The 12,739-nt window shown below is 43.7% G+C and overlaps 1 protein-coding gene across 1 annotated transcript in view; it reads left to right on the top strand.

Annotated features, from left to right (window-relative positions):
- The window catches only part of Taf1 (TATA-box binding protein associated factor 1), a 667,992-nt gene that overhangs the window by 410,443 nt on the left and 244,810 nt on the right, over window positions 1–12,739 (top strand). Inside the window, exons 26-27 of the mRNA XM_080273519.1 lie at window positions 7,676–7,820; window positions 12,593–12,595. Of these exons, the coding sequence (XP_080129645.1) occupies window positions 7,676–7,820; window positions 12,593–12,595 (148 nt within the window). The remainder of the gene's footprint in view (window positions 1–7,675; window positions 7,821–12,592; window positions 12,596–12,739) is intronic.

Genomic DNA, 12,739 nt, shown 5'->3' with positions numbered 1-12,739 from the left:
CACTCCCCACTCCCGCCACCCCCAACACAAGTACACGTGCTTTATATGTATTGCCTCGATGTTTTTTTTTTTTTTCTGTGCCTTTTCATACCTGAACATAAATGCTTCTCTGTATACTATTCTGTACATGCAGACACGTGCAATCACAGGCATCTGAGCCCCAGCCCCCCCACCACCACCCCTCCCCATCCCCCCACCACCACCCCTCCACCTCTATACATCTATTACTCCCCATACAGGAATTATCTCCCCACACCTGTTTGCATGGTTGATATGTTAAATCACATAGATTTTGTTTGTTTCAACTAGCCAAATTGGTTGTTACTGTAAATGATCTCTGAAGGTTCAATGTACTTGTTGTGGGCCTTCTCCCCGATTGAATTTTATCTCCCCACATGTACATACACATCTATTTTCATAGTAGCTGGTCAAGAACAAACTAAAGTGCTCTGCTTTAATGAGAATAGATGGTTTTATCCAACTTCCATACCTACAAACCATCTCCCCGCAGGCTACTTTTTCTCCCCAAAGCAAGTAATCTCCCCACACCCCAAAACACCTGTTCTTGGGCTTGGTGTGACATATGATATTGCAATGACCTATTTCAGTAATAGAAATAGTTAGTTATGAAAACTATGGGGGCTTTAAAAAATTTTTTGTGGTAACTATTTTTTTTTTTTTTTTTTCTCAACTTTGACCCTCGATTGTGCGGTAACCATTAGGCCTAGGGGGGTGCTGATTGCTCTGTCAGGTGTGTAAATTCTTCCTCTTTATCCAGAACACATTGATTTTCCCCTTGGTGAAAGTCGAAAAACACCCCCGCATTGCGGCTCAAGTGGCAGACGAGCCAGATCAGATTGCGGTATTTATGGGTTAAAACCAATATTATGCAGACAAGACTGCCAGCTGAAATTCGAGGATGGCGACGGCTCCAAAGTACCACATGCGATAGAAAGAATATATAGGATTTCATTTTCTTTCATTCATTTTATGGGATACTATGTTAGTTTATCACAGCTGAGTTCATGATTTTAAAAGTAACATAAAAGATCACTTACAAATGATCTAAATACAGTATATTACATACCAGGAAAAAGAAGCCAAATTACAGGTAGGTCCCATTATACGACCACTCGATATACGAGAAACCAATGATACGACCTGGGTAAATTAGGGACAGTAATCCCTGTACTACCCAGACGCCCACTATCCGGACTCCCCACTTACCAGACATTTTGGTCCCGGGACTCAGTAATCCCAAAATTGCCCCCAAAAAACAAAAAATTAAAAAAAAAATCAACTTTTTTTCCCCCCATAATTTGAACTTGGCGCATGGTGAGGACCAGTTGTGTTTTGGTGCATAGCTCCGCTGACATCCGCTAGAGCACCCCTGCATCCTCCCCACTTACCGCCAATCTCTTGTTGTCAGTGCACGCTCATCACCATGGCCGCCCACGTGCTCGCTTTTGTGGTGGTGCCCTACCTGCTGCAGGCTCTCTCTCTCTCTCTCTCTCTCTCTTTTTTTATGTGTCCGACTCTGGGCATAGGCTTCACAGCATGCACTCAAGGCCCAGTAGTCCTCCTACATACCATGCACCTCTACATGTCACCACTTCGGCGTTAACACCCACCGTCCATATTGAATACATCCTAAGGCTGTCTCATACAGGACTGATGTATTAGTATTAACGAGGGTATTTTTACGACATGTCGGCAGGTCTTCTGGTAGATTGGTAAAGTCTGCTTTTATGAAATTCAAATCCTTAAACTGTTCCCTGCCCCAGCAGGGATTTGAACCTGGGTCTGGTAGGACTGCAGGCCACCTCTCTACCAATTGAGCCACCGCCTCTGTTTCTCTCCTGCCTCTTCATGTGTGTGTGATGATGGCCCCACCACCTGAGAAGAGGAAGAGAGTGGTTTTGACTCTGGAGAAGTAGAGGGAGATACTGGACAAGGTGGATGCGGGATGGTCGACTTCACGCATCCTCCATGAATTCAACCTGGCCCACTCTACATTGTTTGATATCAAGAGATCCGATGACAAACTCATGCAGTGGTTGACTTCTCGTCGAAGAACAAACGCAACGTGGAGAGGAAGATGATGTTTACTCCCCGGTATGCAGAAGTCGACTGCTCCACATTGATTTGGTATCGACAACAACGTGCTGCTGGTGTATGGTACGGAGCTGAAGGCTGTTTCTGAGAAGTACGCAAGGTTTCACGACGCCCCAGACTTCAAGGCATCCAAGGGTTGGCACTTCGCGTTCAAGTTATGGCATGGCCTTTCCAACCGTAAGTCCCATGGCATAGCTTTGGACACCAACGAGGATGGAGTAGAGGAGTTTCGGCAGAAGGTGAAAGGCTTGAACAACAGGGAGGGCCTCACTCTCGGTCAAGTCTACAACTCTGACAAAACTGGTTTATTCTATCGTTCACTACCAATGAGCACTCTAGCCGAGGAGACGGAGAAGCGTGTACCTGGCCGCAAGCTCTCCAAGCAACGGATATCTGCTTTGTGTTGTGCCAATGCTAATGGCATGCACCGGTTCAAGCTCGTTATTGTTGGCTGTGCAAAGCAGCTTCATTGTCTTCATGGGGTGATGCATGTCCTTCCTGTCCTTTGGTACCATTCTGTGAAGGCTTGGTTCACAGCCAAGATCTTCAAAGACTGGTTCCACTGCCATTTTGTCAAGGATCCATTACCAGATGGAGAAACTGGGAATCCCGTGCGACCAGGTAAAGGCCCTCCTTCTCTTGGACAATGCACCTGCCCACCGTGCGATAAGGAGTTGGTGGCTGAGAATGGCCGCATTAGTTGCATGTTTTTGCCACCTAATACGACTTCTCTCATCCAACCAATGGACCGAGGAGTGATTGTGACAACGAAGAGGCTGTAACGAAGGAAGTTCCTGGACGAGGTGATGGTTGTTCTCGAGGACGAGGACGAGCGCAGGGAGGAACAGGACACGTGAGGCCAGCAGACTTTGGAAAACCTTCACCACTACAGCATCAAATCAATCTACAACTGGGCCAGTGCATGGAGGGAAGTCCCTGTCAAGACTCTAGAAAATGGTTGGTCTCGTCTGCTTCTCGGAACAGATGTGGATGACTACCATGCAAGTCTCCGTGTCCATGGCGATGATGTTGATGTGGACGAAGTGCGTGAGTGGTTGGATGACAACGAGGGCGATCCTGGGTATCAGACCACGTCTGATATTGAGATCATATCTTCAGTTGCAGGTGTCATTACTCAGCTTGAAGATTCTGACAAGGAGAGCAGCAATGATGTGGACTCCTCTCAGTGTGCCATTCCTCCAGCCATCCCCAAGCTGAGTGCACTCCGGGAACACGTAGAGTTCGTTCTCAACTACCTGGAACACCTGGACTTCGACAGGGAGATGGGGCCCTTGGGACTTGTGGAGGAAACGCATCATTAATCACCAAAATTGTCATTCCTTGCATCAGCCAACAATTGACAGCTTTTTCGGACCCATGACCCCTGCTGTGCCCAGCCCTAGCTCCACACCATTGCCTCCCTAAGACAGGCCCTCATTCTCCAAGCCACAGCCCAGCACATCAGGCATGGTGGAGTCGCCACTGGACGCGAGTTTGCGCCTGTCTTCAGAGTTGTCTGCAGTGGTTAGTCCATCACCACATCCCAGTGATGCGCCCCAAGACCACCTGCATCAGTTACTATCAGGCTCTGACATTGAATAAACAGCAAGAACTCGCCACTAAACCACATGGGAATTCACACTGTTGTGCAGTGAAAAGAACAGTGCACGGTGTTAAGAAATTAGAATTGTGAGTGCAGAGGCTTAAGTGCTGAGTGCAACACTGATTGTATTAACGTACAATGGAGCACAAATAAGACTAGAGTGCGCAGTGTTAAGCAAATGGAATTCTGAGTGCAAGTGACTAAGTTCAGTGCAAGGCTTCATATACACTGTACGGCAGGCGCTTCAGGTACTCCTTTTTACTGTCAGAGTCTGAGAGGCGGCGGGTTATTCATCGAGGTGGCAAGGGACTTGTTGTAAGTACAGTACCCAGAATGTTTCATATTGTACTGTACTTTCCATACTTACCTCTAAAACCTCAATTTCACACTTTTATGTCCCTTATTGGTGTGAATAGGGTCTTAGGTGCTATGCATGTCCAGTAGGGAGGTGTTTTTCAGAGTTAGGCTAGGTTAGGGTCCATAAGTACCAGTCCAGGAGCCAGGGACTTGTTGTAAGTACCCAGAATGTTTACTATTGTATATGCTTACCTCTAAAACCTCATTCAATGGTTCCTTTGCATTTATTTAACTTTTATGTCCCTTATTGTTGTGAATAGGGTCTTAAATAGTTGCTATGCATGCTCAGTAGGGAGTTATGTCGGTGTTTTTCTGAGTCAGGGTAGGTTAGGGTCCATAAGTACAAGTCCAGGAGGCTGGGGCCCAGTATCCCGAGGGGACCACTTTCCTGACATGCCTTTGGCTCTATTACATTGGATGGTGGAGGGATTACTGTATTTTCAATATACAATCTCGAAAATCAGATGACACGACATTCAGTCTGGGGCGAGGTGTGAGGATTCTAACTCAGTCATCCCAGCAAACGCAGTCACTGCTGTTTTCTTTCAACCTCAGAGAGAAGTAGCGAGACTGCTCAGCTGCAGCATTGCCAGACGTGCAATAAATATCGCAAAATGTGATATTTTGGCACGCTTTGAGAAATTCGATAGCATCATGCGATAATGCGATAACTTTCATAATTTCATAATCTGAAAAATAAATCGGGAATTGCAAATTTAACAAGTCTGCTGTAAGACTAGTACAACAGTGGGATTTAGTAACTCTTACAATAACCAGTATTATAATCTAGTCGGTACTTAACAGTTAAACAAATTCAATAATGTTTATTAATCACTCCACATATAAATATATCAATTCCACAGTAATTACCGATTTATGTGAAGAAATGCCTTTGTTTATGAGTGTGATAATTTTGATCAAAAAGCGATAATTTTAATGAGCCGGGTATGTTAATATGGGTTTGGGAATCTGGCAGTGCCGCTCAGCTGGCGACTGCCAGGCAAGCTTCCCACCTCCAACACATTACCACCTATAGATGAGTGTTATGCATGTTTTATATGTTTAATTAATGTGCAGTCATGTTATTTGCATACTATTTGCTCTTTTAGTTGCTTTCTCTCCAGTCAGTAATATAGATATGTTTTTTGCGTTTGGTATCGCATATTTTAGCTTGAAAACTTACCTTTGATGGGGTCCTTGAACCCAACCAATATTTTACCATTAGGTACATGTTTTGTTATACGAGAATTCATTATACGACTGTGCCAAATGGAACCCAACTGCTTGTATCTTTTGGACCCCCCTGTACAAGAAAAGGTCAACCAGCTATTTTATTGCAGCCAACCCTTTCAAAAAAGCCTAATTTGAAGAATTTGGCCTTAAAAAAGCCAGTCTGGCAAACCTGGTCCAGCAGGGCAGAAGACACACCAGGGTTTTTGTTTATTGTCAAAAAGTACGATCTTGAGCCGTGTTATGCTAATATTTCATATCAACGAACCGTTACGTGTTTCCTATTAGCCTAATTATTTTTGTTTTGCTGGACAAATACTTGAAATGGATGAGAAATAAAGTTTATTGATATTTAAGTAAGGAATGAATTATAATCATCGAAATATAAAGATGGTAGACTCAGTCCATCAGTTTTTGCTTTCATTTGACTATATTACAGCCTCTCTTCCCAGTAGCTGTGAGTAAAAATGTTGTTATAATTTCTCCCTTTCTTATAATGACACAGAGGGCACATGAAAACAACGGGATTTAGTTGACTGACTTTGTTTTAGAAAATTAATACAGTAGGTACGCACAGTACACGAGTTTATGGGTGACAGAGGAGGTCACATATTAGGATTTTGCGTACTCTGAATACATATACTTATGGATAAAATTACATGTGGGTGGCACCCCCCTTCATCGGTAACCTTTGAGACTCCTTTCAGACCCAAGTATTGTACTGTACAGGGAAACTATCTAAGACATATTACCAAAGATAAAGTAAACCAACAAGATTATGGCTTTGCTAAATCAACAAAGATATGGCTTAACTAAACCAGCAAGAATATGGCTGTTCTCCTTAACCCAAGAGGACAACAGGCTTGATGGACATAAGAAGGGAATCTGAGGCAGGGTGAGGCTTCTAGCATGCATCTGCTGCACCACCCGACACACCACCTTCCTCACTACTATCGTCACCAGCACTTTCAACACTTTCACTAGCTAAATCACTCACTTCATTCATAAACCCTTCAACGTCTACTTCTGACACCTCAGACATCGCATCATCCTCTTGATCCTCCCTAGGAAATGGCTTTTCTGATGTTGAAGGGAGTAATTCCTCACATTCTTCAGGTTGCAGGTAATGGGTGATGAGGCTTTGCTTCCTTCTGTTTACCTCCTGGTTGTGCCTGTCTGTGTAGTAGTGGAAGGTTCTGTCCAGTGAAGTCATCACTTCCTCCACTCGCAACTGACAGTGTTTGATGTCCTTGAATTCTTCCTTGAATTTATCTAGGGCATACAGTACCCGGCTGATTCCCATCATTGACAAGTCTCCACTCTCCATCACTGGTGCTGCTGGCTGTTCTGCTGCGGCCTCCTGCTCTGCATCTTGGGATGGCAGTGTCGCGTGCTCAGGGTAACCCCGGATTTGGGCCACTCTTCGTTGCCATCTCGACTATTACGAGTTCAGTTCGCGTACTATTAAAAATACACTAAAATTCGATAAAAAATAGGTCCTCGCGTACTATGCGATTCGCATACTGTGAACTCGCATACTGTGCGTACCTACTGTAATCTGGCGAAGAGTGGCAGTTTTTCCTTGATAAGTGACATCAGGAATTGATCAGCCCAGGAATACTCTTCCTCATTCTATCTTTCTGTGTTTGGCCTTCAGTATTATGAGTGCAAGTGTTCAGGCATACTAGGATAAATGGATTGTGATTTTGGCTTTCCATAATCCAAATTTTCTTTGGAAGGGACATCAGTTTTAGGCTTCCAACCTTCCTTTCATCTTTCTCTATTAAAAAAAAAAAAAAAAAAAAGTTTGAAGTAGTTAACAAGGCTGGTTGCATTTACTAGTTCTGGGTGAATTTGAATGTTATATTTCTGCGAAGAAAATGAGGTCTTCAGTGGTAGGTCGTGGCGACCATCATCCACTCACTTGATGCAGTGCTGCCTACTTATTCCTGAGCCTTTATCATTCTTTTTCTGTGCCTGCCCTCCTCTCTTCCTATTTTTCCCATCTTTCCTGTCACTTCTTATTGCTTTTCTTTCCTTTACGGGTGACTTTACATTTAGTGACAAGCCAAATGGTTTCCTGTAAGCCAAGAAACCATTTACAACGCTGGATGGTAACCATATAACCAAACCATACATGCTCCCTACATGTCAACAAGTGGGTTGGTGGAGGGTTAGTGCCCCTCCCTGTAAAACAAATAACTCAGAGTCAAATGGCCACTCCTTACGGGATTTTGGCGTCTGGCAATAAATAGATAGATAGAAATGAGGTCTTATTGTGCTTGCATATTAATCATAGTTTTCCTTATGTCAACAATATGTGGTATTTTCCCCATATTTTTAATGCTTATATTATTACTTCCATTCCAGCAAGTGCCTGATTATTACAACATAGTAAATCATCCAATGGACCTTTCGACCATCCGTGATAACCTCAGGCAAAAGAAGTACCAGAGTCGTGAAGAGTTCCTCTCAGACATCTCTCAGATTGTTGAGAATTCGAAGCTGTATAATGGTGAGTAATTGGGGTAATATTAATACTTCTTTCAAAGAGTAAAGCTGCAATCTTTCCAGAGCAGTTAATATTTGAATAGGAGACTTCAACATGAAGGTGTTTGAAAATGAAAGAGCTATGGCTTTTTTTTTTTTTTTTTTTAAGGAACATGACAGTTCATTATTTTTATTAAGGTACATGACAGTTCATGAAAAATGTTTTTATGTTGCTTAACCCTAATCTGTCTGGCCAAGCAGGTCCACTAACTGGAGGTAGGCAACTGCCATTATGAGGTTGTCCATACAGGGTTCTCTACAATTTATGTTATGCCTGTGTCTTAATGTAGCATATGCTGTGCAGTGTTGTGTTGTATTACTGTATGTGTGTAATGGTGTGTGGTCTCATTACATCTGCCACAGAAGTTGGAGGGGGTTATGTATTCACTCGTGTCTGTTTGTTTTTTTCATTTTGCAAGGTACCTCATAAAGCTCTTATAGGATATTGGTGAAATCAGGTAGACTGGTGGCCAATGAATCAAGGAAGAATTTATTAGATTTGAAGATGGATCTATATCCAGGTGCAGGAATAAAAATATTGGTGCTGGCAGAGAGTATGCATTCTCAGAGAATGTAACTGGTTAGAGTAGAACAGTAGAATTAATTGAAGTGTTTGATTGTTTATTTATAAAGGCTCTATTATGTGTGCATGAGTCTGCCTTGGTCACCTAATGGATGCTTTCCACATTGCCTGACCTCTAGCAGCCTGTTTGTTCAGTCCCATATGCCTGAGGTCACTCTCAATGTCCTTGTCCCATGTCTTTTTTGCTCTTCCTCATGCATCCCTACCCTCAGTGTTCACACCTCCTACCCTCCTTTCCCATTTTTCATCCTCCACTCTCTCCACGTACGCAAACCATCTTAGTATACTTTGTGTTATCACATCACTTGCACGTTCAAATTCCATCTTTTCTTTCAACTCTTCATTTGGAGTCCTGACTCTCAGACCTGTCATTGCAGGACGGGCTACATATCAAACTATTCATTACCATCTCTGTACATTTGAGCCAGCGATTAACCCCGTCCTTTACTGCCCATCTCACTACCATACAGCATTACACTTCTAACACACTGCATTAAAGGACCCCTTTGCATGGAGTGAGAGCCCTCTTAATGTCAGGAGAGGCAACAGCACTCTGAGCATCTTCCAACCACTTCTCATCCTAGCATAGAAGTAGCTACAGCCCCACCTCCAGCACATATCATGTCCCTCAAACAATAAAACATCTGCACACATGCAAGAGACTCTCCAGCAAGGTCAATCCCTTCCCACCTCTTTGTCTCTGCATGCTCTCCTCTACACACTGCACACACAAATTCAGCATTGTTTTGCTTGCTGCCTCTAATACCAGTACATTTATTATACACCCACTTATCACAAACACTGAACAAGAGTTACTCCTCACACCATTGTGGCATATTGCCCATGACCACACTTCTCCTGCTTTGACTACCACTACCAGCTCCAGATATCATTTTAGTTGTATTCACAGTTATTCTTAAAACCCCTTGTATTACATTCCATCTCCCCATTTCCTAAATCTTTCTTTCACTGTGCTGTTATTTTCCATGATTAACACCAAGTCATCAGCATACAACGCCTCCCATGAGAGTCCAGTTTTGAAGCCTCCTGTGGGTAGCCACCTTGTCATGGTATGGTGGGGGGGGCTTGCGTGCCGTGTGATCCCAGAAGCCTACCTGCATATGTAATGACATCTGGCAGGGTCTCCCATGCAGGTAGGGTTATGGATGGGGGTTCTGAATAAGAGCTACCTGAAACGTAGGTTACCCTTATGGGTCATCGGTGTCGCCCTCCAGAGGTGTCGCCTTGAGACTGTCCCGAGTTGGATGATTGAGTGTCTGGGCTGGGGGGTGTTGGGGAAGGGGGTCTTTGCGCACTGGTGGGAGCAAACTTTCGTATCACAGGGTGTACTTTTTGGGTCACCGCCTGGGGACGAAGTACCCCACTCCCATCATACCTCACTCGGTCCCCTCACTCCTTGGTAGGCGGTTGCCCTTGGCTCCTGGTGCCATTGTACCTCTCATATATGTATATATGGGTAGAACAAAGAGTTCTTCAGAAACTTGCGTGGTTGGTGACCAGCTGCACAAGTTGCAATCACCTGGGCACTCTTTGGCTGGTGACTCTTTACCCTCCGGATCGTCTGCCAAAACTGGGAGTCGAGATGTCACTTCTGTTGAGCTGTTGCCTGGCATCTTTGTGAAGGACTATTATACAAAATACAGTGGACTCAAAATGTCTGATGGTACTTCCTTCTGGAACTTGAACTGTTTTCAGATTCATAATGGTCTAGTTACAGCATGTGGGTTTACCCCCCAAGGTCTCCCTGCAGAGAAATGGTTCTCTGTTGCTGGAAGCTAGGAATGAAGAGGAGAGCTCACACATCCAGCCACATACTATAGTCGCCAGTTATCCAGCATCTGTCTCTCGTCACGTGGTCTTAAATCAGTCCCATGGGGTTGTGTATTCTCGAAACTTGGTCTCTAATTCTGATTCTTCCTTCCTGGAAGGGCTGGCCCCTCAGGGAGTGGTAGCAGTACAGAGAATTAGGAAGAAAATTTATGGAGTTTTAACACCTACGTCCTCTCTTATTTTGACACTTGATCGCCTTTCTCTGCTGGATGTTGTCACTGCTGTGTGGTGGAAGCTTAAGGTCAAACCTTATTTTCTCCAACCTAGAAGGTGCTACTGCTCTCAGAAATTTGGTCATTATCGCCGTTCTTGCCGGTGTGAAGCATCTGGTTTTCCTGATGTCTATGGAAATTGTGGTGGTGTTTCTCATGGTATGGTGGATTGTTCTCAACCCTCTAAATGTTTGAACTGTGGGGGGGCGCATGCGGCCTCTTCTAGGTGTTGTGATAAATTAAAAGAAGTATCGAACATCCGTGAGAAAGACATAGAGGAATTTAAACGGCTAGGGTAATGTGAGAGGAATAAGTCAAGGCCTCTGAAAGGAACCTTCCAGAGTGTGAACACTGTAGAAGAAGTGTTAAAAAATGCTAGGAAACTTAAGGAATCAGAAAAATTCAAAGAGGTATGGATAAAGAGATGCCTGACTCAGGAAGAATGGGCATTATTGAAGGAAAAGAAGGAAGAAACAAAAATAAAAAATGATAAGAGGTCAGATGAAGAGAGAAGTAAATTCTTTTTATAGAGTAGTAGGGTTTCCAGCAAGAAAATGGCACATAAACAGCAGGGACTAAAAAAAATTAGGGTAATAGACTTAACCAATGTCAAATATATAAACAACGTGACTAAGTTAATGTATTGAAATGTAGATGGAATGGTATCCAAATTATTGGAGATAAAAGACAACACTCAGTCCTCGTGTACTGTGAACAATAGGGACTAGACAAGGACCATGGTACTTAAATCCGTGTCACTCAAATAATATGTTTGCATGTATAACGGTACAATGTGTTCTGGTGACTTTCCAAAGCTCTCCCTTTTACCCCTTTTTACCACTCTACCCCACATAAATAGCCCCCTACTTATACCCACCATCAGGTAAAACACTGAAATAGATATAACTATTGTTCTGTTTATTAAGAACATGAATGATATGAAAATAGCATTAACAAAAACAAAAGTTAGGCTTGGTACCTTTGTGTTGATGCCTAGCTCTGTGCCACTTTCCCCGTAGCTGTTGTCATTGTTAAGTTGTTGCTGCCCCTGCACTTCCTTCTTCTACATCAACGTCAAATCCTTTGAAGTTCAGGGCTGAAACAATGGAGCAGACCTTGTCATCTGGTGCAGCAGCATCATTGATATCAGCAGAGTGTGAGTCGTCAGGGGAGGATGTACTGTATCTTGCGGAGATGGAGGGGCCTGTCGTCTGGCCCAGGAATAACTGGTGATGAGCTGCTGTTGGCATTGGACATCTCCAGAGTCCTCCGGGGTGTCTGTTGCCGCATCCAGCATCACAAACGTCCTCATCGCATATACCAACTTGAAAATGCTGATAACCTCCTGATCCAGTGGTTGAAGGAGAGAAGTGGTGTTTGGGGTCAAGAAAGCCACCTTAATGTTTGGATACCTGTCAGTCATAAGTATCTAATGACCAGGTGCATTATCAAGCAAGAAGAGAATCTTGAAGTTGAGGTTCTCCCTGCGACAAAACTCTTCAGCCTCTTTCACAAAACACTTGTCAAACCACTGAAGACTGATGGCCCCTGACATCCACACTCTTCTATAACTCAACCAATGAACATTAATTAATTCATGTTCATATTATGTTAGGTTCGGTTTAGAGCAATGAATCACAAGAGGTTTCAACTTTCACATACCAGAGGCACTGCACCCCAGGAGAACCGTGACCTGGTCCTACAAGGCCCTAATTCCCCTAGCACTCCTCTCCTTCTTGGCGATGTACATTTTGGGGGGCATCTTCTTCCAGTAAGCGCCCATTTTGTTGACGTTGAAAATCTGAACTGTGGTGTAGCCCCCCTCAGAGATTGAATTGAAATATTTATTGTTGTAAAAGGTACAGAGATGATGTCTCCTAAGAAACTGGGGAGCTCTATGGCAGTATTCATGTTGGCACTAGTGGCTTCCCCAGTTATCTTCACACTTTTCAACTGATTCTTCTTCACAGAGGTAGACAACCACCCATGGGATGCTTTGAATGGAGGCTGATTTTGGTAATTCAGTCACTTGGCAACTTCAGCATAATAATGTTTTGTTTTCTCTCGTATCATGCAGCTGTCAGTAGGGAGTTGGTTCTTTCTCTGTGCTCCACATAATGCCTTATGAGCTTTTCAGTAATCTTCAGGACGACATTACAAACTTTCACTGGTACCAGGTTTGCATCACTGGGATTCCCTTGCACGACCTTTATCTTCTCCCAGTCCTTCCAAATTGTT

This window comes from Coenobita brevimanus, chromosome 55 (assembly GCF_032717465.1).
Source record: "Coenobita brevimanus isolate Jiangsu-jjx chromosome 55, ASM3271746v2, whole genome shotgun sequence".
NCBI lineage: Eukaryota > Metazoa > Arthropoda > Malacostraca > Decapoda > Coenobitidae > Coenobita > Coenobita brevimanus.
The sequence above is the reverse complement of the archived record's forward strand: the minus strand, read 5'-3'. Positions and strand labels throughout refer to the sequence as shown.